Source organism: Natator depressus, chromosome 10 (assembly GCF_965152275.1).
Source record: "Natator depressus isolate rNatDep1 chromosome 10, rNatDep2.hap1, whole genome shotgun sequence".
NCBI classification, from domain to species: Eukaryota; Metazoa; Chordata; order Testudines; family Cheloniidae; genus Natator; species Natator depressus.
Window position 1 is genome coordinate 34,804,802 of NC_134243.1, and position 26,867 is coordinate 34,831,668.

Genomic DNA, 26,867 nt, shown 5'->3' on the forward strand with positions numbered 1-26,867 from the left:
ACTGTATTATCCTGCAGAGAGAACTGTCGCTTGACTGACGCTCAATGATAAAATTATACAATTAGCATGATTTCACTAAGTGTAATGTTTAATACTCATTGAAACACGGAATGATGTAGCACTCATTTTAAAATAAGCAAACCTTTCTAGTGCATATTTCTAATTAAACACTGAGTTTAAAAATGCTCTACTTCCTCTTGCGTTGTTATGAACCTCTTGAGGTCACCCTAGTTTCAACTAACATTTTCCGCATTTCTCATTAATGTGCAATTAAGACCTCACTGGCTTTACTGCTTCAAAAAGGAAGATCTAACTAAGCAAACTGAAGGGTGATGCTTTCATCTCCCTTGCAGCTCCTGGCCTGAGCACTGTCTGGTTTAGTTTGGTTCTTCGCCCTGTAGATAGCATTTGTTTCAGCATGGGAAGCTGGTTCTCATCTCTACTGTAGTTGAGGCTTATGTAACTGCTCAGCTGAATGGGGAAGGAAAAATGTTTATAGTACTGTTTTTACAATGGTACGCTACGTTAGAGGCCGCACTTCATTGCCGGCTAGTGACTTTAACATTTTGAAAGAGTTTTAATTGCATTATTTTAAAACTCTCTCTGGTTTAGTCTGATATTAAAGATAATATAACCACCTATTGATCTGATTTGGAAAAAGGAATAAATTTGGGGGGACAAAAAAAATAAGGAAACAAAAATGCTTAACAAAACACTTTAAAAGATCATTTTAAATACAAACTTTGGTGAGGAAGGTGAAACTAATGAAGCAGAAGATTAAAAAAGAATCCACCTTGACATTTTCAAAGCATTGGAAGCTGAGGAATTTTGAAACTGTAGGGAAGATGTATCATTTTGGTTAATTTCAAAAGCAAATGGTTAGTACAACTGTTAAAGCCCTTGATTTCTCATGTTACATTGTGAGCAACAACCTGAGTCCTAATCAATATTGTGTAACTCGAACTGTTGCTGGGAATTGTCAGGGGAAGAACTGGGTTTGTGTCCTTTTTATGATGCATAAAAAGCGACTTGTCCTTCCAGCTCCTTATTTACATTTGCGATTCACATCTTCTGTGCAGCGCCTTTTCCTGAAAGATACTCCAAAAGCTACATATTTAGGAGGCTTGACGTCCGAGCCGGTGCCAGGCATAAGCAGACTAAGCAATGACTTAGGGCCCTGAGCTCCTCAAGGAGGGCACCCCATTCACTTTTTATTATAAGAACTTGCCTGTTTTAGTATTTGGGGGAGGGAGGAGCAAAAATACTCCTGCTTAGCTCATTGGGGGCCCCTAGCACCGGCCTGCTGGACATCACAAGTAGAGTGAAATCTGTGCAAGGGAGAGGGACTTTTAGTCACTTGTAAAACTCATTTGTGTTTCACAACTGTCAATCATTTTGTGAGAAAAGGTCTCTATGAAATACTAAACATCCTCCTTACTTCTATTAAGAGCTGAGAATGCTTTCACCAGTTCTGGTCCTTTAGGGAGTCCTCCATCAAGAAGAGGAAGACAAGAATTGTTCTTCTTCTTATTTTTGAAAGTAAAATAACAAATACAATCAATTCTGCCCAGGAGGGGAAAACCTTTTAGGCCATGTGCGTACATCCAAAAAGAACCACAACAACAAGAAGTTATAAAACCAACTTTATTTTCCTTTGCAAGTCGCCCTCAAGGATTCTGTGTAGTACTTCTCTCAAAAGTACAAAACTATGTCTTTATCTTAAAAACACAGGAAACTTTATCTTGGTTTATAAACCTGTTTTATTTAAATATTTTTGGACAATATCTTGGGTAGTTTAAAGGTGTGTGGGTTTTTTTTCCCCCCTATAAAACTTTGACAATGTTAGGTGTGTGCGTGTGTGTGTGTGTGTGTTTCTCTCCAGTAGACAAAGGTCCTTAAGTTGTTGGATGATTGTTCCAGAAAGAGCAGTTCTTCTGCTAAAACTCTGATAATTCTGTGATCTTAGTTCCCAAATGGCAAAATTTCTGTGAGCACAGAAAGTGAAGTTACCTTTTAGCATTAAAGAGGGCACTGATTCTTTTTATGAGTAATTCAGCTTCATATGCAGTAACATTTCTCTCAGGTGATTCTCTTTTCCCAATGCTGTGTTCTCATTTAGGCTTCCCAAACTTAGCTGACCTGGAGTTTGATCCTGTGAGGCAGCTTCCAGAACTGATGGTGCTCAGCACTTTGTAGAATAAACCCCTCTAGAGAAGTGGTTTGTCTGTGCACCTGTAGCTAGATTGCAGTGCTACTATACAGTAGCACTGCAATCTGCTTGCTGCCAACATGATCTATCATTTTACGGTTACTGGAATAAGAGACTTGATGACTAAACAACAGTGAGGGGGATTGCTGAAGACCCTTCTCTCCACACCACCTTGTCTACGGTATTAATGAAATTTTTAGATGTTTGACCTTGATCACGCCAACCATTCAAAAGCTGATGCAGAAAACTTGATTGACTCCTGTTAGAATGAGAAGTTCTGCCATGTCACACGTCTTAGATCAGGTGTTTCTGTCCTTGTAAGCAGCCAGACTATTCTTCCTGCTCCTCCCCATTGGCTTGAGGTCAATAGGGAGCAATGTTTTTGACATTTGACAATGCGTAGATGGTACAGTGATACATGCTCTAGAAATGTTTCTAGATAAGGCCTGGAGACCGAAGCTTAGGAATATTTATGGCCCTACACATCTTATGGGCACTCCTGGAGGTATGCTTGGAATGTGGCTGGAACGTTTGGTATGTTTTGGTGCCTGCTTTATTCATAACTGCATGTGAGGTGCACTAAAAAAAAAACACTCCACCTGCACACTAAATGTGGTTTTGTTTGTTTTGTTTTGGGGGGTTTTTTGACACTCTTAAAATTACGACCACAGTTTTTTCCACTGAATGCATCTGATGAAGTGAGTTGTAGCTCACGAAAGCTTATGCTCAAATAAATTGGTTAGTCTCTAAGGTGCCACAAGTACTCCTTTTCTTTTTGCGGATACAGACTAACACGGCTGCTACTCTGAAACCTACCAAAGGAGAGTGTTTTGGTTTTTATTTAAGTTAATGCTATTTCCAAATTATTGCTCATGGAACTGCTGCTGCATGTCCTCACTGTAAGACCCGCATCCTGTGCCTCAGAAGCCTAGAGCTCTTCTGAAGGAGTGGAGCTAGTCATCTCCCTCAGCCAGCACTGCAGTCCTGTTCTGAGAGGCCTGATTCACAGCCGCCCTCAGTTCTTCCTCCAGGAATACAGGCGGCCTTGGATCCGTCCCATTATATTGCCAGCCCTCACTACAAAAGGTGAACATGGTTATCTTTCCTGGTGGACAGGGATTCACCATTTCTAAGCAGGGGAGACTTTTACAGTGAAAGAGTGGCCTCTGCTCTGTACAGGCTCTTCATGGGCAGCTGAGTTCAGGCTGGCATCACCTTGGGCATGAGAGAACTCAGATGGCATCAGACCGAGCAGAACAAATAAAAAAAAAAACCTATGGGTGCCATGTGACACACAGTCTTCGTGCTTTGCTACCCAATGCTAATTATGGTGCGCAATATTGCAAATGTGGTCCCACCCAATACAAAAACCCCCCAGCCTAAGAACTTCTCCCTGGAAAAAAGATGGGGGTCGGGGAGATACAAATCTATTTCACACAGGTACGTGGGGCTTTTCCCTTAAGATTAGTTGCTCAAGCAAATCAATTCCCTGTTCTCTGAGCACTAAAATGGAAAACTTTAAGGAAAGCTGAGGTTATTCAGAGTCATTGGAAAAGTTGACTTACAAACTTGGCTCCTGCCAGACAGTATGAAAAAGAATACAGATCATAGGGCAAATGGAAGCAGTCCTTGAAGTACGATGGGAGAAAATGCCACGTTGCAAGTGCGTGCAAGTGCAACGTGCAAGATGCGTGCAAGTGCAAGATACTCAGTTCAGGTTGTTGAGGCGAGGTTAGTCACTGTCCTGAATTGCAGCAGAGCAACCTGCATGATTCCTAGCTAGCACGGTCTGGAGTTAAGCCTCTGATTGGTGCCAGGCTCCTTCAGTGTGAGAGGAAATGACCACTATAATTCTGATCCAAATGAGGTCACTGGAGGTTGCCCAGAAAGGGTCTCCTGTGAAGCTATCCAAGAATCAGAGGCACAGCTTGTGATGGATTGGTCCTGTCAAATTGTGAACTTCATCTTGTTCTGTGAACGTCCTTTCTTTTCTGTTACTCCACTCCTTATTGTAACTTTCAATGTAAATTTAGAGCCTCCCTTTTGTAGTGAGGTCTTGACACATAACTGAATGACTGTATGAGAAGCTGGCACAGAGCAATCTAGGGTCATCAACAATGAATGACTCTTCCCTGCTGGAACAATGGGTTTTCTACTGCTCGAGCCATTCACGTTGACTATCTCTACACAGAAGGTGCTGTGAGGTGGGGGGCTGGAGGCTGGAATTTTCCCAGTGGAAGCACTGTTTTGAAAGAGGGGTCTTTTTTCTTAGCAAGAGGCAAACCATCATGACGTGCAGGATAGACTGCCTAGCCTTGAGATGCTGACCAAACCCAGAACTGGCAGGAGGGGAGAGATCAAAGGTGGTGGGGGGGAATACTGTACTTTCTTTTGTACAAAGATTTGTACTGTTTAGTGTGCTTTAAGAGTAAAGTATCTGTGCTTAAAGAATTCCTGTGCAAAGTCTGAGTTCTTGGCTTTCCTGCCGTAAGGCCCCTGAAGGTTTTAACTCTGAACCAGAGCTCGCAGCCAGGTGGAGCATGGGGAAACGTGTCTAAGCAACTATGGACTTGGTGGGGAGTGGACACTGGTCTAGGGATCAAGGGCAGCTGGACTGTGAGGTCATATATGGGGCCTGCATCTGAGTGACCCAGAGCTAGTACCAGTTGGTACTGAGGCCAGTGGGTTTTGAAGCATAGGGGATCCCATGGTTGGGCTGACAAACATCAGACTGAAATCTGTCCAGACAAGGGGACTTTGCCAGGTTGTGAACTCCCATGTTCCATTCCCAATCTTGAGCAACCCATGGAAATGCCAGGACACAAATGAAATCCTCCATCTTATACAACGTATTCCCTATCTTATTTTTAGGCTCAAAGAACCTGGAATAAACAGAGCAGGGCTCAGTCTGAAACATCTCAACTTCCTAAAGGTCAAGTTTCTATCTTGACATTCCCATTTTACTGTCCTACAGACATTTGCTCTGTTTGCATGTGGATAAACCCTTAAACCCCGGATAAACCCTAAAACAAGTAAACAAATAGTATTTATTCTCCTGGCTGGTGCAAACTCCAGTGGGGGCTGCGGGAAGGAGCACAGGCCGAGGGACGTACTGGCCGCTGCTTCCCACAGCCTCCATTGGCCAGGCACAGCGAACCGCAGCCAGTGGGAGCCACGATCCGCCGAACCTGTGGATGTGGTAGGTAAACAAACCGGCCGGGCCCCCCAGGGGCTTTCCCTTCACGAGCGGTGTCCAAGTTTGGGAAACACTGCCTTAGGGCGTGGCTACACTTGCAGCTGTAGAGCGCTTTGACTTAAACCTGCCTTCAGAGAGCACAGTAGGGAAAGCGCTGCAGTCTGTCCACACTGACAGCTGCAAGCACACGGGCGTGGCCACATTTGTGGCACTTACTGCACTGCTCCCAATGCCGCTGCATGGGCAGCTATCCCACAGAGCACCTCTTCCCATTCTGGTGCTGTGGCTGGTGGGAAGCGGGTGAGGGGGGGCAATCTGGGTCCTGTCCCAATATCCTGTGATGCATTGGTTTGCATCCCAGCAATCCCTGTTCTTCCATCCACATTTGGTGCCATCTTTCAACGTTTTTTGTACTGCGCGCGCTGTCTTCCCTTTCGGTCTGCGGGATGGAGCCCGAACTGCTGAGTATGCTGACGGGTCTCGCCAGCACGTCACGTTTGGCAGTCGAGTTATTCCCTATTATCCAAAGTGACAGTGAGGGCTCCGACGATATCAACTCGAGTAACGCATATGACATGAGTTTGCTTGTGGCATTCACGGACATACTCACCACCGTGGAATACCACTTTTGGGCTCGGGAAACAAGTACTGAGTGGTGGGATCAAATCGTGATGCGTCTGGGATGACGAGCAGTGGCTGCAGAACTTTCGGATGCGAAAAGCCACTTTCATGGGACTGTGTGAGGAGCTCGCCCGCACCCTGCAGCGCAAGGACAAGAGATTGAGAGCTGCCCTGTCAGTGGAAAAGTGGGTGGCTATTGCAGTCTGGAAGCTGGCAACTCCAGACAGCTACCAATCGGTCGCTAACTAGTTTGGAGTGGGAAAGTCGACCGTTGGAATCGTGTTGATGCAACTTTGCAGGGCTGTTAATCGCATCCTGTTCAGAAGAACCGTGACTCTGGGCAACGTGCATGACATTGTGGATGGTTTTGTGCAAATGGGTTTCCCTAACTGCGGAGGGGTGATAGATGGCACACACATTCCAATTCTGGCACCAGCCCACCTAGCCTTCGAATACGTTAATCGGAAGGGGTATTTCTCTATGGTTCTCCAGGCGCTTGTGGATCACTGTGGGCGTTTCATTGACATTAACACAGGCTGGCCTGGGAAGGTGCATGGAACACTGGCCTGATCAGGAAGCTGCAAGCCATGACTTTTTTCCCAGAGCAGAAGATCACCGTAGGGGAAGTCGAAATGTCCATTGTGATCCTTGGAGACCCCGCTTACCCTTTAATGCCATGGCTCATAAAACCCTACACAGGAAGCCTTGACAGCAGCAAGAAGTGGTTCAACAACAGGCTGAGCCGGCGCAGAATGACTGTGGAGCACGCTTTTGGCTGTTGAAAGGGCCACTGGCACTCTCTGTATGGGAAGCTGGACCTGGCCGATGACGGCATCCCCGCGGTTATATCCGTGTGCTGTACCCTCCATAACATTTGTGAAGGGAAGGGTGAACGATTAACTCAGGCATGGAACTTGGAGGTTCAACACCCGGAGGCTGAATTTGAACAGCCAGAGAGCAGGGCTATTAGAGGGGCCTAGCATGGGGCTGCAAGGATTAGGGATGCCTTGAGGGAGCAATTTGAGGCTGAAAGCCACCAGAAATGTCTGAAGTGCAGTGATTCCAATGTTAGTAGGAATCTGTATTTGGTACACTGACTTGCAATACCTGTTTCTTTCCTGGGCTAAGATATCTTTTACTTTATGCAATAATAAAGAATGTTTTCAAAGCCAAAAAATCCATTTATTGAAAGGAAACAAAGGGCCAGGGAGTGGGGTGGGGAATGGTACAATCACAGATTTGCATATGTCCTGTTATCATACTCAGCCTTCCTGTCTGGAGTGCTGTGCAATGAGTGCTGCACTTCAGGATGGCTACACTGCATGATGATGGGGGTTGAGTGCAGTGGGTAACGGTCGTAGTTTTCAGGGCTGGGAGGTGAAGCTACAGGTGTTGGAGGCAGCTGGTGGTGGTAAGAACCCAGATGTTGGGGAAAGTGGGTTGGAGGTGACGTGGGAGTACAAGGGAAAGAGTTTTTTGGGACAAGGGCTGCGGCGGGGGGCATGGGGGGTGGCGTGGTAGTGCTCAGCCGGCATGGCTACAAGCGCCTGGATCGAGTCCGCTTTACACTCCATTATGCTTATCAGGCGATCCCTGCTTTGCTGCCGGAGCACCGCGCTTTTGTGCCAGCGCTCCTCATTCTGCTGGCGGATCCTCCTTTCACTGTCCCGCCAGTCCTGCGCTTTTCAATTTTTATTACTTGAATGCTGCATTACTTGCTTCTACGTGGCTTCTTTGATTCTTTGGAGTCTTTCGGCTGGTGATAACATGGACGGCTGAGATCTCAAGGTTGCATCTGTAAAGGGAAAATGCAACACTTTAACAGAGGCAGCATTGTTCACACCAGACAAAGTAATGATTCCCCCGTACTTAAAGGCAAGCGCAGTCTACACAATAGCATAATTTGCCCATCCCAAAACGAGCGCACACAACCCACGGGAGTCCCAAAATGGTGAGTAAGCACAGGGTCAAGTGTGACTGGTGCTGGTGATTGTTTCATGGCTGTACTGTCCTCTGGGTTTCTGTGCCTTGGGGAGAGCCAACAGCGGCAGGGGGCCCCTATACTGAACACTGTCCCCACATTTTCTACAGGAGTTTGTCCTGGAAGATATCTTGCAGCTGCGGGTGACCTGGGAAGCAAGGGAGGGTCTTCTATTGCAATGCGGCTTCTGCCCTGGCCCATATGCAGCTTGCCTGTGTGCAGCAATGGTCCCCCCGCCCCTCACGGCACAGTGGCGCGGACAAGTTAGCCTTACTGGCTCAAGGACCACAGTGGCTCTCCCGCGAAACCTGCGCAAGTGCATTGCCCAAGTTCTGGATGAGACCTTTGAAGAGATCACGGAGGCCAGTTACCGCGATGTGAGAGAGCACATCAACGCCCTATTCCGCATCTAGGCATGCATGCAGCCCTAATCCTCCTCACCCCAAGAGCCCGCACCGAATAACTTCCTTCCCAAAATAAAAGCCACTTACTGGGAACCTCCTCTGGTGTTTTGTCCTTCCCCAAGCACCAGCTGCCGTGACTGGCTACCTTCCTCCTGGCTTGAGAACAGGGGCTGGCTGCATGCATCTAGGGATTCCGGGGTGTCTTCCTCTGCCTCAGCACCCTCGCTCCCGCTTTGCTGCTGCTCCTCCTCCTCCTCCCCCTGCCTGGTTCCACTGGGCTCTGAAGTGTCCATGGTGGTCCTCTGAGTGGAGTTGGGTCGCCCCCAAGTATCGCATCCAGCTCTTTGTAGAAATGGCTGGTCACAGGGACGGCACCAGAGCTGCTGTTTGCCTCAGGAGCTTTGCGGTAGGCATTCCACAGCTCCTTCACTTTAACCCTGCACTGCAGTGCGTCCCGGTCATGGCCCCTTTCCATCATGTCCCTTGATATCTGCCCGAAGGTATTGTAATTCCTACAGCTGGAGCACAGCTGAGACTGGACAGCTTCCTTCCCCCAAACACTGAGGTCCAGCACCTTGCCATTGCTCCATGCTGGGGAGCGCATGGAGGCATGGTCACCTGGAAAGATTCGCACAGAGCACTCCACGTCTGGCTGAGCAAACAGGAAGGGGATTTTCAAAATTCCCAGAGAATTTAAAGGGCAGGTCTGATGGTTGGTCACCTGAGGGCAGGGCAGTAGAGTTTAAAGTGATGACCAGAGTGGCTAGAACAGGCATTGTGGGACACTTTTGGAGGCCGATCAGAGCACACTAATGGACCAGGGTGTCCACACTGGCGCTGCGGTGCTCCAGGAGGGGTGCACAAAACATTATTCCACTCACTGAGGTCGAGTACCAGGAGCGCTCTAGCTGCGGCGTCAGAGCGCTCTACGTGCCTGGCCAGTGTGGACAGGTAGTGAGCGAGTGCGCCCGGGGCTCCTTTAATGCGCTCTAACTCGGAAGTGTAGCCAAGCCCATAGTTTAATCACCATACTAAACAAGTGAAAGCCTTGAGTTCATCCAGGAGTCCCTTTGTGTGCTTGGACATTCTTATACACCCACAAAGGTCAAGTCTCTGTAGTATGTTATCAGCATATTCTTTAAAAAAGTGCTTTCTTAGGCAATAGCCCTTTATTCCAGCCCTACAAGGTCCTAGGACATGACCTTTGAACCTCACTCTTTTTTCCTTACAGCACACGACTCCATAAACCAGCTTTGTGCATAATTTATTTGATATCAGCAGATTTAGTCAGTTGAACTTTACACCAAAGTGACGTGGACTGGTCAGATCTGTGGAAGCTGCAGGTAATGAGGGGAGCTTTGTTCCCAATATGTACACACATGCCTATGGGGAGAGGAAATAATACACAGAAAATGTGGAGGCTTAGCCAAACAGCTGCACCTATTCCATTTAAAGTGAATTTATTTTTGGCTTGTCTACTTATGACTACCCTAATATTTTTTTCATATATTCAAGGCACTATAACAGTGTGGAAATGAGATCAGGAGGAGCTGTGAGTAATGAAAGAATCTGTCAAGTGACAGTCCATACTGTAAAAGCACTTCAGAGCCCTCTGGCAGACTGCTTTAAAGGTAGAGTCGAAATATGGGACTGCTGCTGTCAAGGTTCCTTCCCCACTCTGAACTCTAGGGTACAGATTGTGGGGACCTGCATGAAAGACCCCCCCTAAGCTTATTTTTACCAGCTTAGGTTAAAACTTACCCAAGGTACAAACTATTTTACCTTTTTGCCCTTGGACTTTATTGCTGCCACCACCAAGCATCTAACAAATATAGAACAGGGAAAGAGCCCGCTTGGAAACGTCTTTCCCCCCAAAATCCTCCCCAAACCCTACACCCCCTTTCCTGGGGAAGGCTTGATAAAAATCCTCACCAATTTGCAGAGGTGAACACAGACCCAAACCCTTGGATCTTAAGAACAATGAAAAAGCAATCAGGTTCTTAAAAGAAGAATTTTAATTGAAGAAAAGTAAAACAATCACCTCTGTAAAATCAGGATGATAAATACCTTACAGGGTAATCAGATTCAAAACATAGAGAATCCCTCTAGGCAAAACCTTAAGTTACAAAAAGACACAAAAACAGGAATATACATTCCATTCAGCACAACTTTATTTTATCAGCCATTTAAACAAAACAATCTAACCCATATCTAGCTAGATTACTTACTAAGTTCTCAGACTCCATTCCTTTTCTGTTCCCAGCAAAAGCATCATACAGACCGAGAGACCCTTTGTTTCTCCCCCCGCTCCAGCTTTGAAAGTATCTTGTCTCCTCATTGGTCATTTTGGTCCGGTGCCAGCGAGGTTATCCTAGCTTCTTAACGCTTTACAGGTGAAAGGGTTTTTCGTCTGGCCAGGAGGGATTTTAAAGGTGTTTACCCTTCCTTTTATATTTATGACAGCTGCATTTACCTGCCCCTCTTTCTGCATTTTTGAAATTCTCGTCCCACGGAAGAGAATTGCACTTTCTTCCTCTGAAGTGCCAGTGAGAGCATCAGAGTGAAACTGACTTAATCCCTCATCTGTCCTGCGTTTCCAACATTAATTTCCAAAGTATTTTTAGAGCATAGCCAGTATCTCCTTGGGAATGGCTTTCCTTCCTCATTTCGCTTTGACAATCCATGCTAAACAGAGATACCAAGCCTCTCTTCAAATTCTCCTGAAGGGGAAGGAGTAGGCAGCGTTTGATCTTATCTTGGAGGCAGGCTGCAAGAAAGAAGTTTCCTTATTAGATCAAGAAGCAAGGTCTAAGCAACCTCATTCAATCATGTGGCTTAGCATAGAAGGCAAACGCTCCAATGATCCAGCATCTCAATACTCGTTTCCAAAGGTGTGCTTGAGAGACTTCCCCTAATTGCTGGAGAGGGAAGAGCTAACAGTGTTCTCTCCACTTCACCGCTTCCTGCTCAGAGAAGGGCTCTCGAGGCAACAGGCAGGCTATCGTGGTATCAAAATGCATCCGGGGTGCTGCACAGAAGGTGCTCATCATGTATCAGCCAGGTGGATGGGTGAGTTGTAGCTATGGCTCAGGTCACGATTGACGGGTCTCTCTACTAGAATGAGACTATTAGCCCAACTTTTTCGGGGATGGAGCTGAGTTGCTCAGGTTGAGGTATATTTCTCAGACTATTCTGTGCTCTTGGGGTTGGATAGCCTGTCCTAGACTATGGATTTGCTCCAGATCATTGTACAGGCCCTGAGATTCCATCTTCTGTTGTGGTGGCATATCATAACTTTTGTATCCAGATGTCCTATGGAAAAGTTAGAGGTCAGTTTGTTGCTGCTGTTCTGTAAGTACAGGCTTTGGCACTTAATGCCCTTGGGGAAAAATTAGCTTGGTGGTCATTTTCCTTTTGAGCAGCCTTTTTAGTTCATCCACCACTACTCATGTCTCTTTTTTTCCCCCCCTCTTTGGAATCCCAGTCCTGAAGGCAGCTCTGAACCTATCATTTGTGGGTTGTTTTTTTTAAAGTTTGTCAACTGAAAGGTGGTATGCCACATGACTATTGTGTTAGCCTAAAGGGTCAGGAATCTGGCAGTCTTGTCTTAAGACTTCTATTCCTTTTCGTTAAAGTGTGTTACTGCACACATTTACCTTTCCTCCAACACTTTAAACCTGAACCAGGAGATCCTGGCCCCTATTTGTGTGCTAAGCTGCCTAATAAGGAAAGAGCATCTCTGGAATTGTTTTGGTAGCAAGATGACTGACTTAAATTATTACCCGAGAGAAATTAGTCCAGTGGTTCAAGAAGGGTTCTTAATATTCTACAGGGATTGGATCACTGTACCTGGGTTGTGGTGGCTTGAGCAGAAAGTGGGGAGGAGATTTCAAAAAGAGGAATTTATAATGGGCAGATACAGCGCTTTACCCAGGCTTGATTGGGTAACTCAATGTTGCAGCTACAAAAACAAAGGTGCTCTAACCAGTAGTTTAACTCTTTCTATCTTTTTGTAATATGAGATTGCTAGCTTGGTCCTATCATTTTAGACTGGATTTGACAGCGCAGATGCTTTTCTTCTCTAGTTAACCTTTTTTTGAGTTATTGGAAGTCTCTTCTGGAGGAAGAGAGATGGAGAATGGGATACAGAAGGTTGGCCTCAAAGTGGTTGTGAGACCGTTTTATTTGTGCTACTCCCTGGCAGTTTCAGAAGAGGAGCTGCAAATCGAGCTTATTGTATCATTTTTTTGTCCAAATGAAATTCTCTAACTAGTGTATACATGTGACTGACTCTCTCTAGCTTAGTGATGAGTGCACTGGCCTGGGACATGGGAGATCTAGGTTCAAATTCATGCTCTGGCTGATCCAGAATGACCTCAAAGCTCAAGATTTGTCCACTTGTGGACATTTTGATAAATTCTCTTTTTTGTGAAAATATTCAAAAAGTTGTTTCAAAACAGAATGGAAACACATTCCAAAGATTCTGATGCCTGAAGGGACCATAGTGATCATCATCTGACCTCCTGTATAACACAGGCCACAGTACACCCCCAAAATAATTCCTAGGGCACATATTTTTAGGAAAACATGCAGTCTTGATTCAAAAATTGTCAATGATGGAGAATGCACCATGACCCTTGGTAAATTGTTCCAAGGGTTAATTTCTCTCATTGTTAAAATGTATGCCTTATTTCCAAACTGAATTTGTGTAGCACCAACTTCCAGACATTGGATTGTGTTATACCTTTCTGTGCAAGATTGAAGATCTCATTATTAAATATTTGTTCCCCATATAGGTACTTCTAGACTGTGATCAAGTCATCTCTTAACCTTCTCTTTCTTAAGCTAAATAGATTGAGGCATATTTTCTAATCGTTTAATCATTCTCATGGCTCCCCTCTGAACCTTCTCCAATTTATCAACCTCCTTCTTGAATTGTGGGCACCAGAACTGGACATCGGAATCTAGCAGTGGTCATACAAGTGTCAAATATAGAGGTAAAATAACTTCTGTACTGCTACTCAACATTCCCCTGTTTATGCATCCAAGGGTTGTATTAGCTTTTTTGGCCACATTGTCTCACCGGGAGCTCATGTTCAGCTAATAATACACTATGATCTCCAACTTATTTCAGAGTCACTGTTTCCCAGGATAGAGTCCCCCGTCCTGTAGTATGGCCTACATTCTTTGTCCTAGACTTATACATTTACATTGTCATATTAAAACACAGTTTGTTTCCGCCCAGTTTACTAAGCAATCCAGATAGTTCTGTCAGTGACCTGCTGTTTTCATTTTTTATTTCCCCCCCATTTTTGTGTCATCCGCAAATTATATTAGCGATGATTTTATTTTTTCTTCCAGGTCGTTGATAAAAATGTTAAATAGCATAGGGCCAATAAGTGATCCCTGCAGGACCTCACTGGAAACACACCTACTCTATGATGATTCCCCATCAGTTAGCCATATTTTAATCCATGTAATATGTGACATGTTTGTTTTTATATCATTCTAGTTTTCTAATCAAAATATTTTGCAGCACCAAGTCAAATATTCTGTCAGCAACATTACCTTTATAAAACAAACTCATAATCGCAGAAATAAAGTTAGTTTTGTAGGAGCGGTTTTCCATAAGCTTAATTACATTACTGGCCTTTAATTCTTTATTAATACAGTCCCACATCAGCTGCTCCATTCTTTCTCAGATTCGATGTCAGGCTGAAAGGCCTATAATTACCCAGATCATCCGGTTTACCCTCTTTAAAAATTGGTATAACATAATAGGCCTTTATCATTCTAGGGTTAATATACCTGCCTTCCCCCACCCTCTTACAGCTGTCCAGCCTGACTTTGTCACAGGCCCTTTTCCTCGTTTATGGCTTTTGGGGCATCTACTAAGGTATTCTTAAATGATTCCAAATTATCACTCTCACTTTTCTGGTTAAATTCTTCCTCCCAGCTGATTTGGCTCATAATTGTTTTGAGCTTTGAGAAGTTGGCCCTATGAAAGCACCAAGTATATATATTACTGGTCTGGTCTTCATTCTGTTTACACATTATAGATGTGATCCAGTCAACATCACTTGTACCTAAGCTACCATTAATTCTTAGTTCTGTGATCAGTTCCTCTTGATCTCTTAGGACACGGTCTAATGTAGAATTCCCCTGTTAGAAAATGGTCGTTTATCATGTTTACAAATTCCAGTGATGTGTTTAGTACTGGCAGCATGAGACCTCCAGCATATGTCACTCAAATTGAAGTCCCCCGAGATCACGCAGGTGTGTAAGGAAGCAGTCCTCCTGTTCCCTAGTGTGATTTGGTGATGTAGCAGACAGCAATTAGTACCCCACTGTGAGCTTTCTCTGTTGATCCCGAAGCATTCAAGATAACTTTCTTCTGAGTTATCAGTGACTGGGAAACAGGTAATTCCGTTTTAGACATAGTACCATCCCCTCTTCTCTTTTGCCCACTCGATCCTTCCTAAATAGGTTCTAGTAATTGGTTTTAACATTCCAGTCATATGAATCATCCTACCAGGTTTCAGTAACTCATAAATGAGCAATTCCAGTTTGCCCTGTTTGTTACCCAGGCTCCTAGCAGAATTAAAGAATTCCTTCTGTCTTTTTGGTTCTTTGATTTTTTTTTTCTTCTCAACATTTTGATTTTGTACTGAGTGCTCATATGTATGGTTTTTTTTTCTTTTTACCCTCCCCTTTTGCTGTTAGTTTAACCCCCTCCTGACTACTCTAGCTAGCCTGTCCTGGAGGTTGGTCCCTCTTCTAGTGAGGTGGAGGACATCCAAACAATACAGTCCCTTCTCCCTGTAAAAGGTGGATCAACATTCCACAAAACCAAACCTCTCCACCCAGCAGTTCACTTCTAGAATCTTCTGCTTTCCCATCTTTTGCTCATGGGACAGGAAGGATCTTGGAGATTGTTTGGACATTCTTCTTCAGCACACTTCTAAGTTCCCAGAATCATCTGTTATCTGGGAGCTATCCTGTGGTCCATTCCAGGAGTGTCCAGTCAGGTCTCGCGTCTCCAGCTAACACCTGTCTTTCCCCCTTTTATTAGGTCCAGCTATATGCAGTTGTGAGCTGGATCGCACCGGTTCGTGCGAACTGGTTGTTAAATTTTGAAGCAGTTTTAGAACCGGTTGTTAACCCACTTCCCTGCAGGGGGCTCTGAGGCTTTGATTGGCTCCGGCCTGGAAGTGATGTAATTCCTCCTCCTGCCGCCGGGGGCGCTGCGCTGCGGGAGCCATGTGGCTGCCGCCTGGCCCTGGGCACAAGTCCTGTTGCTGCTGCTGCTCTCCCGACCCCTGGCCCTGGGGCTCCCGCTGCTGCCTGGTGGGTCCCCGGTTGCTCTGCTGGGCCTGGGCTGCGTCCTGCTGCTCTGGCTGCTCCGAGCCGCTCTCCCCGTGAGCACCCACCACCCTGCCTCCAGCCACCCCCGCACCCCCTGCCTCCAGCCAGTCCCTGACGTACTCCCTGCCCTGCCTGCAGCCAGCCCCTGCCTGCAGCCAGTCCCTGATGCACCCCCTACCCTGCCCGCAGCCAGCCCCTGTCTCCAGCCACCCCTGCATCCCCTGCCCGCAGCCAGCCACCCCCGCACCTCCTGCCCTGCCCACAGCCAGCCCCTGTCTCCAGCCAACCCCGCACCCTCCTGTCTACAGCCAGCTCCACACCCCCTGCCCTGACCGCAGCCAGCCCTGCACCCCCTGTGTCAAGGTTCCTCCCCCACTCTGAACTCTAGGGTACAGATGTGGGGACCTGCATGAAAAACCTCCTAAGCTTATCTTTACCAGCTTAGGTCAAAACTTCCCCAAGGTACAAAATATTCCACCCTTTTGTCCTTGGATTGGCCGCTACCACCACCAAACAAATACTGGTTACTGGGGAAGAGCTGTTTGGACACGTCTTTCCCCCCAAAATACTTCCCAAAAACCTTGCACCCTACTTCCTGGACAAGGTTTGGTAAAAAGCCTCACCAATTTGCCTAGGTGACTACAGACCCAGACCCTTGGATCTTAAGAACAATGAACAATCCTCCCAACACTTGCACCCTCCCTTTCCTGGGAAATGTTGGATAAAAAGCCTCACCAATTTGCATAGGTGACCACAGACCCAAACCCCTGGATCTGAGAACAATGAAAAAGCATTCAGTTTTCTTACAAGAAGACTTTTAATAAAAATAGAATTAGAAATAAGAAATCCCCCCTGTAAAATCAGGATGGTAAATACCTTACAGGGTAATTAGATTCAAAACATAGAGAACCCCTCTAGGCAAAAACCTTAAGTTACAAAAAAGATACACAGACAAATAGTTATTCTATTCAGCACAATTCTTTTCTCAGCCATTTAAAGAAATCATAATCTAACACATACCTAGCTAGATTACCTACTAAAAGTTCTAAGGCTTCATTCCTGGTCTATCCCCGGCAAAGACAAAATGTAGACAGACACACAAACCCTTTGTTTCTCTCCCTCCTACCAGCTTTTGAAAGTATCTTGTCTCCTCATTGGTCATTTTGGTCAGGTGCCAGCGAGGTTACCTTTAGCTTCTTAACCCTTTACAGGTGAGAGGAGATTTCCTCTGGCCAGGAGGGATTTTAAAGGGGTTTACCCTTCCCTTTCTATTTATGACACCCTGCCTCTAGCTAGCCCTGCCCCACGCCCTTGTCTGCAGCTGGCCCCACGTCCACTGGTGCCCTGCAGTTCCCAGGGCAGTAACCCTGCACACCTGCTTCAATGAGGGGGGCAGGGAGCAGCTGGGACCCACACATATGCACACTCTAGGGTGACCAGACAGCAAGTGTGAAAAATCAGGACGGTGGGTGGGAGGGTAATAGGAGCCTATATAAGAAAAAGACCCCAAAATTGGGACTGTCCCTATAAAATCGGGACATCTGGTCATCTTAGCACACCCCCAGGGAGCAGTGGGGACCCACATATGTGAAACAGAGCTCATTTCTAGTTCAGGCCCATCTTTTTAAAAGAGAACTTTAAGCAGGGTTAACACACCCGTTTTTTCCCGGACAGGTCAGGCTTTTTGGTTCTTAAATCGCCGTCAGGGAGGAATTTTTAAATTTTAAAAATTCTTCCTGGGAAAATACGGACGTATGGTAACCCTGTTGGTACAAAAAATACATACTGGGGCACATCCCTTAAATCAGAACTTTTTATAGGGAACCGGTTGTTAAGATTTTGGCAGCTCATCACTGGCTGTATGCTGTGGTTTTGTGGGTTGTTTTCCCATCACTTGCTGGACTCTGTCTAAGCGTATCTTTCCCCATGTGAAAACAAGTGTAGAATTTTTTCTAACTCAGATGGTTCTCCCTACTGATAAAGGACTACATAGCTGTGACCTTAGTTTGATAGTTGTTTCTTCCCTTGAATCTGCCTGCTTCCTGTAGGATCAGGGTTCTGTTTGAGCATAAGACATGTGATTGGCCTGCCTCCACTGCATATATTTTGCATTCAGAATAGCGCAAACTTTAACAAGTTACTTGTGTAGGTGTTTAAAACATCCCACCAAAATGCATCCCCTTCTCTTGATTTCCTCCCCCACCCCAAATAAATAAATAGATATAGATATTTCCTGAGATTACTGGTAGGAACACCAAAATTTCCCCCTCCTATCTTTATCTCCGGTACCTCCCTGTATTACCTTGGTACTTGTATACCTTTTGGATAACTGAAGAGACCAGAGAAGGAATTTTTCCCCATAAGAGGGAGGAATAATTCCAATACTAAATCCTTTTCACTGATCCAAGATAATCTGATGTATTTCACTGCAGCATAGATGCAATTTGTGTACCTGGAAGATTAAGCTTGGTAGTTGGCCTGCTTTGAATGTTCAAGTGTGTTATGTGAATGAAATCTCAGCATCAATTTCCACCGCCCCCAAGACAGGGTTTCTCAGCAATTCAGTTTGTATGTGTAAAGAGTAAAATAAGGATATATTTCCTTGTCCTCATTTCTTTACAAGTTTTGGGGCATAATCAAGTAGCCATTTTGTATTAATAACAAGAAGAAAAAAAATACTCTTATTAGCATCCTTTTAATATGTCATCCAAAACACTTCAGATGTGACCAGCTGTTAGGGGAAGAGGAAAGAATAGCTTTGAAGAGTTTTAAAAAAAAAAATTATTTTCTCTCTCTGAGTGCTGTTTAACAGCAATGATAGCAGGCCATTCTGAAATCACACACAATTCTGAGCTTGGTCTTGGGTGAAGGAAATGTAGTTCCAGAAATCATTACTGAAGCAGGTTATTGGTTGACAAGTAATTAAACCTCAGGCATTATGCATTTTAAAAGGAGGATGCTTTAACAGACATTCACTAGAAGACCTCTCGAGATCCCTTGCAGTCCTATGATTCTGTGTGATATACTCCATAATGCTTATGCATAGTTAAAGATGGTCAAAAGACATTGCTGAAGTTAAAGATTGATTTTTAAAATAAATCCTGCTCTTTTCAGAAAGCAAAATATCGATTCAGTATAAGAAGCTTGTTTTTTCTTTTTTCCCCTGTGTTTGTGTTAATGTGGATGGCTGATAACTACATAAGTAGCTTTATCAAATCTTGTTTCGGTTTTTATGTCAAAGATATGATTTCCCGCCCCCCCCCCCAATTGACTTATAAACTGTAACTCTCTCACTTATTATTTCTCTATTTAATGCAAAAATACACACTACTGTATTGTTATGGATTCATAGTTAAGCTCGCATACATCAGGAAATGCAGTTAAGATTGACTGCTCACATAAGAACAGCCATACTGGGTCAGACCAAAAGTCCATCTAGCCCAGTATCCTGTCTTCCAACAGTGGCCAATGCCAGGTGCCACAGATGAAATGAACAGAACAGGTAATCATCAAGTGATCTATCCCCTGTCGCCCATTCCCAGCTTCTGGCAAACGGAGGCTAGGGACACCATCCCTGCCCATCTTGGCTAATGGCCATTGATAGACCTATCCTCCATGAACATATCTAGTTCTTTTTTGAGCCCTGTTACAGTCTTGGCCTTCACAACATCCTCTGGCAAGGAGTTCCACACGTTGACTCACCATAAATCTGCCTTTTTGAGAAATAGAAATTGCAGTATATTGCATAGTATTTCTTTCTTGCAACTTCTTAAATATGTGTGTAGCATGTTGTAGTAATATGTACTAACGTAGAACAAGAGAGAGGAAACCAATGGCCTGTGCAAGTATGCACTTGTGCATGGTCAGTGTCTCTCTCTCTCGCTAGGTGTCTGAGAGGAGATGTATATGTGTGCATAGCAGAGATTCAGCTAGGCCATGCAGAGAATCTGTCTCTCTCTTTTTAGGATTTAAATGTAGCTTGTGTATGGATGCGTAGGATTTGGGGTCTCTTGACAGTAACAACATATGCCCCAAGGGCTGAATGGTGTGTTTGCAATCCTTCATTGCTGATGTGGCCATGTATATAAACTTCAGCTTCTGTTTCCTAAGCTGTAGGGGTGCCCCTGTGCTAATGTTTGAGTCTTGACTGAGAGTGTGGGTGGCATCAGGGAGCCAGATCCAGCTCCCTGATTTTCAGTTGCCTGGCTCTAGTTCAATTTAAAGTCCTCTGTGTCTGTCTCTCTCTCCTTTTCCCCCCCCCCCACACTTCCCCCCTCACGCCCCCAGTGTCAACTTGACATGGAAGGATCCTCAGCAACCTGATGCCAGTGGAGAACTGGGTGTTGTGGAGCTTTGATCCACATTCCCTTTACATGTGGGAGGCTCATTTTCACACCTACAAGATGATGGAACTGCCTCTACCGATTTCATGCCTGTGGAGATTCCCCCTAAAGAAAAGGAATTCTCTAGTTGGTGTTCTCGCTGTCTTAGGTTCACAGGGAAATCTGGCCCTGTGAGTATTGGTGTGATATGGCAGTGGATTGGTGGTGAGTTTCCAAGGATCCGGTCTGTCTGTGCCTGTGTGCAGAGGGGGATTATCTGCTGGGTGTGCCACACTGGGGTTGGGCACCGGTGGGTTAATGCGACTCAGTAGTGTTGCCAGTAACCATGCAGTTTAACATTCAACACACAGTCTCCACAAGGGTTTATTATAATTTTATATTGCATGGTGCCCATAGGCCCCAGGCAAGATTGCAGCACTGTTGTGCTAGGCAAAGTACAGCCATAGTTGCAGTTCCTTATAGCTCATGGTGGAACAGTAACTTATTTGAAATTATGTGCACTGATACACGTTCTCATGTGCTTATTTTATTTTAAAATACCTTTTTCAATCTGACAGGAAACTTGACTCTGATTAAAATCGAAGTCTGAAATGTGGGTTCAGCAGTTTACCTGTGTACTAACAAATACTTTTTTTTCCAAAAACAGGAAAAGTGGTTTGGTTTTAGCTTTCCACCTCCACTTACTTAAAATAAAACCAAACAATGCCCCACCCCCGCAAGATGACAGAATTGGTTTTACTTAATTTCCATGCTTGGGGAAACCCTTCAGTTGATGTAAATTAGCATTCGCTCTACTGATTTCAGTGTATCTCTGACACTATACACTAGCTGAGGATCTGGCCCTGGGTTGTCTTAGACCCAAGATGAATTTTTGGAGAGGGCCGCTTCAGCCCTAAAGAACTGTCAGGAGGTAGGTTGGAAATGGGATTTTAGACGGTAAAGTGAGTTGCTGCGAAGAAAACTCCATTATTTGCCAGTCTGTTTTGTTTTTTTCTACATAAGATAAGCTTGAAATGAAGAAAATGGGCATTAATTTATTCTTAAATTAGTGTACATTTTTTCAGTCTGCCATATGAGGATTTGATCCTTAAATCTGCACAAGTCATATCAAAATGCAATATCTTAACTTTTTGTTTTTCAGTATTGTACAGTGTTTTTTTTGTTTTTTAAGGGTAAGGTAAATCTTCCCATAATTAGGTTCTCTGAGCAATTTGCTGGCTAACATGCTCTTCGTTCTTTTAAAAGCAAAAATATTCCAACACAGAAAATTCATAAGAGTAACCAAACCTATACATCACACTGTTTTTAGTTTCACAAGTTACTTGGAGAAGACGTACACCTTAAAATGTTTGTGGTTTATTGCTTGTCACTTCCTGTGCATTAATGGTATGTTAGCAGTTGTTTTTGGTAGGTGGAGTCTTTCTGAAGCAATGATGTATTTCTTTCCCTCTTGGAAATGTTAGAAATCATGCATGAGAATGTCAGGGAACCATGGAAAGTTCAATTAAATGTCACTAAAGTGCATGTGTGGGTGGCTTTTTATATATAAATACAGACCGGTGTACAATGATGAGACATTCATGACACATTGACAACTCAAAGGGATACTGCTAAGCTTGGTAAACTCCAAACTCCTGCTTTTCCTGTTCTTGCTTGTTCTCAGATTCTTTTTAGGTGCAAGGTTTTTTCTCAAAATAAATGTTGTGTCTCATCACCTTTTTTGCCAAGTACAAGCAAAAATAGAGAAATAATCCAAGATCCAGCAACATGCAACTCCGAGCAACTGGAATCAGAAAGTAGTTTGTGTTCATAATGGATTTGGTGGGGGGGGAGTCAATAAGGAAACTAAATCCAAGCTTCCTAATGGGTTCTATAAATAGTAAAGTTGGGGAGGGAAAGGAAAATGTGAATTGAGAAAGTTCTGTGACCTCTTTTTAGTACAGCAGTATGAAACAAATTCTATAATTCCCTTTGTGCCTTTATTCAGTGTCTGGGCTTTCTTTTTTGTTTTAGACCTAGAGTATATGACTTTAAGATATATAAAGGTGCCTCAATGTCACTTGAAAGGGCAACTTGCTAAAATAGCAGCCTAGGAAAAAGTGGCTAATTGTTTCAACATCCTTAGAATGAACTATTTTGTAATTGTGGCACCTTAGAGACTAACAAATTTATTTGAGCTTAAGCTTTTGTGAGCTACAGCTCACTTCATTGGATGATTTGCATCGATGAAGTGAGCTGTAGCTCACGAAAGTTTATGCTCAAGTAAATTTGTTAGTCTCTAAGGTGCCACAAGTCCTCCTTTTCTTTTTGCGAATACAGACTAACACGGCTGCTACTCTGAAAACTATTCTATAATTGTTTGTCTGAAACAAAGGCTCAGTAGCAGCCATTGAGGGAATTAGATACACCTTTTTGAAGTCTTTGTTTGGACTGTTGAGGAATGACTTTAGTTTTGCCCTCTAATTGTAACTATTCTATTTGAAATGCCAAAATAATCATTGCCAGTTTGCCAGAAATGTCTTATTACTCCTTGTCTCCTGTTCAGTAGTAGCCTCCTAATCCTTGCAAGCTGATGTGATTTTTTTTTTTCCCTACTCCCTGCCTACTTTAAACATTGCCTAATCATGAAAGGTTTTCCAATTATGTCTAAATACATAGCACAGATTAGTTCATTATTGATGAATCCTCTTAATTGGGACCCCCTGGTGGACATCCCATTGTCCAAATTAAGCACCTGTCCCAATTAAGAGAAACCTTTTTTTTAAAGTGCTGATTGAAAAAAATTAAGTTGAAACAAAAATTATTGTACTGACTCATATTCACTATATTTCCTCTTTGTATCTCCTAGTCGGTCAGCTTCAGTATTAAGACTGGCACTTAGAATTTTACTCCCATTTAATGATTCATTAAATACCAGTTAACCCCTTGGCAGTGTCTGCTTGTGTCCCCATTAAATGGATTTTTTGTTAATACTATGTCAATTAAGCAGCACTCCTTGCCATTTTCTATCGTTAGGCTGAATCTGCTGTCTTTGACACAATCCAACAAAGCACCATCTGATTAGTCTTCCGAAATAAGTGGAGTGTACTGTGTTTGAAATGCTTTATCATGAAATTTATAATGCTGGTTTTGTAATTGCAGGTGAAGGACCTAACAAAATATTTAGACCCCAGTGGACTTGGAGTAATCAGCTTTGAAGATTTCTATAGGGGGATCGAAGCTATCAGAAATGGAGGTTAGTTTGTTTGCTATTACAGTATGAACAAAGGAGAGAGATCAAATTTAGAAATTCAAGGAGTTAACCCTGTAGACCAATTGCTTGATAAAAACAGTTCCTGGGTTTTCTGATCCCTTTAGAAAGCTTATAAACCTTATTTAAAGTATTAATGTTGAAACATGAGGTCCATTATTTTCTGCATTGTATGAAGAACAAAGCAGACTGGTTTTAGACGCACTTAAAAAAACTCTGTGCTACTAAATTGCATTTCACAACTAATCAGTAGGGCTGTCAAGCGATTTCAAAAAATTAATCACGATTAATTGCACTGTTAAACACAAATAGAATACCATTTATTTAAATGTTTTGGATGTTTTCCACTTTTTCAAATATATTGATTTCAGTTATAACACAGAATACAAAGTGTACCGTGCTCACTTTATATTTATTTATAATAAAAAAAATATTTGCACTGTAAAAAACAAAAGAAATAGTATTTTTCAATTCACCTAATACAATTAGTGTAGTGCAATCTCTTTATCCTGAAAGTTGAACTTACAAATGTAGAATTATGTACAAAAATAACTGCATTGAAAAATAAAACCATGTAAAACTTCAGAGCCTACAAGTCCACTCAGTCCTACTTTTTGTTCAGCCAATTGCTGAGACAAACAAATTTGTTTACATTTGCAGGAGATAATGCTGCCCGCTTCTTGTTTACAATGTCACCTGAAAGTGAGAACAGGCATTCTTATGGTACTGTTGTAGCCAGCATCACAGGATATTTGTATGCCAGATGCGCTAAAGATTCATATGTCCCTTCATTCTTCAACCACCATTCCAGAGGGCATGCATCCATATTGATGACTGGTTTTTGTTGTTTGTTTTTACAGTACAAATATTTGAAATAAAAAATAATATAAAGTGAGCACTGTACACTTTGTACTCTGTGTTGTAACAAAAATCAATATACTTGAAAATGTAGAAAAATATCAGAAAATATTTAATTTCCACTGGTTTTCTATTGTGTAACACTGCGATTAAAACTGCGATTAATTGCGATTAATGTTGTTTTTTTTTCAATAGGGATTAATATTTTTGAGATAATTGCGTGAGTTAACTGCAATTAATCAACAGCCCTACTAATCAGAAATGGGTTTTCATAAATATATGCTGAAATTAGTGTAAGTCTAGTTAGGAGAACTCACTTTGGTTTAGTATATACTGAATCTTGTAATTTTCCCATGGGGCTGGTCAATAGAGGCACACAGTCAAGTGATTTAATGGAGTGCTTGCAGTGCGTGGCTAATTCTGGATTAGGGTGTAGAACCTTGTAAATTGCTAATGCAAAAGCACTAATTTTTACTCTAACCACCAGTGAACATAGCATGTGTAAATAGTGTCGAACAAGAAGCAGATGTAATAAGATTCTTCTGATCTTTTACTGTTTGTCATCTTTGTCCTAGAATACCGAAAAAGGTATTGCATCTACCTTGTACTGTAAACTCCTAAGGGCAAGGTCCTGTCATGTTTGTCAGTAAAATGCCATGCATGCCTATAGTGTTATAGAAAACTCAATGAATCTTCAAACATGAGAATGTGTTCAGAAAAGAATGATTAAGGGATGCTATTTAGCTGTTACCTGTATGAAAACAGTATTTTAGCAGTTCTCATTGGGGCAACTGGATATTATGAACAGAACGTGAAATGATTGTTTTCAGCCCTTTTAGAGTATATTTTCTGTTTTAATCTTTAAAATGTTGAGAAGGGGTATTGATATATTCTGTATTGAATTATGTAAAAGTATTTTGTATATGAATTTTTCTCCATAACTGTTCCAATATCATTACTACTTCCGGTGTAGATAATAAATTCTGTTGCTGCTTACCTGCTGCTTACTTTCATGTGAGGCAGCATGTGCAGATTAAGCATATTTTAGAGCCACAGTGGGTTGAATTCATTGTTTCATTTACGTGTGTGTGTGTGTGTGTGTGTAAAATACAATACAGTTATTACAGCAAATAAGTTAATAACTTAGTGCAAGCATCCTGATTGGCTAATAACTTAAGTTAATAATTAAATCACACAGCGCTTTAGTATCATGTCCTGCAAAGAGCTGCAGGAGACTCATTTAAAGAGCCATTTGTGGCTCACTAGCCTCAGTCTGAGTATCACTGTTTTAGAGCAACACAACCACAAGTGTGAAAGGAGTCTAGCTTTTTACTGAAACTCCTTTTGGAAATGTCTGGTTCCATGAGTAATTTAATAACCCTTGAAGGTGTGAGTGACTTATGGTCACTGCTTAGATTGCTTGTTGGCTTTATAACCATTCAGCACTGAATGACATCATTGTTTTTTCCCTTGGATGTTTCGAATCTAAATATTTACAGCTCACTGCAGATTATATAGCTTGAAGGCTTGGTGTGGTGCAGCTCTGTAATAAGAACTGCTTTTGAGTTCTGAAGAGGTGGCAAAGAACCATTAATCTGAGAAATTGCTATCTGAGAAGAGTGTGTGTTAACGGAGCCCTGGCTAATGTTTCTCTTCAATAATTCATTGCCCTGGTGTTTGTGTTTTTTAATCGGATAGAAATAGCAGGCCCAGAGAGGTTAAGACCTTTCTTAATGTGACAACATTAAAAACAATTTAAAATATGGTTTGCATTGAGGTTTTTGCAGCTACAGAGAGCTTAGTTTGTATTATTCACTATAGCAAATACACAACAAGTTTTTCTTAATCATAGAAGCATAAGAAGAGACTCAAAGCAGGCATGGGATGTTTCTTAATGAGTTTGAGGGTTGAACAATTATTTATTTTTTTTCAATGGTTTCAAGCCCTTAAAGTCCTTCAGAGAGTTGATTACTGATTGGAGCAATTTGCTTTTATCAAACATCAATGATTTAGATAATGGCATAGAGTACACTTATAAAGGTTGGGGACTGTACCAAACTAGGAGGGATTGCAAGTGCGTTGGAGGAGAGGATTAAAATTCAAAATGATCTGGACAAACTGGGAAACTAGTCTGAAGTAAACAGGGTGAAATTCAATAAGGACAAATGCAAAATACTCCACTTAGGAAGGAACAATCACTTGCATACATACAAAATTGGAAATGACTGCCTAGGAAGGAGTACTGCAGAAAGGGATCTGGGGGGGCGTCAGAGTTAAGGCTAAGATTTTTGTTGGGGATATTTTTAGTAAGTCATGGACGGGTCACGGGCAATAAAGAAAAATTCACGGGAGCCCGTGACCTGTGCCTGACTTTACTAAAAATATGCATGATAAAATGGGAAGTGTTTGGGCAGCTGCTGGACTAGCAAATATGGCAGGCGACCAGCTTGGCTTAACAGTGAAATCTTCGGTGAGTTTGAACTCAAAAAGGATGCTTACAAGAAGCAGAAATTTGGACAGATGACTAGGGAGGAGTATAAAAATATTGCTCAAGCATGTAGGGGTGTAATCAGGAAGGCCAAAGCACAACTGGAGTTACAGCTACCAAGGGATGTGAAGGGTAACAAGAAGGGTTTCTAC

At 43.1% G+C, this 26,867-nt stretch overlaps 1 protein-coding gene across 4 annotated transcripts in view; it reads left to right on the forward strand.

Moving 5' to 3' along the window:
- RAB11FIP3 (RAB11 family interacting protein 3) overlaps positions 1-26,867 on the forward strand; it is a 166,005-nt gene that overhangs the window by 28,214 nt on the left and 110,924 nt on the right. For all 4 annotated transcript variants that reach the window (XM_074965711.1, XM_074965712.1, XM_074965714.1 and 1 more), the window contains exon 2: positions 23,261-23,354. In XM_074965711.1, coding sequence (XP_074821812.1) covers positions 23,261-23,354 — 94 coding nt within the window. The remainder of the gene's footprint in view (positions 1-23,260; positions 23,355-26,867) is intronic.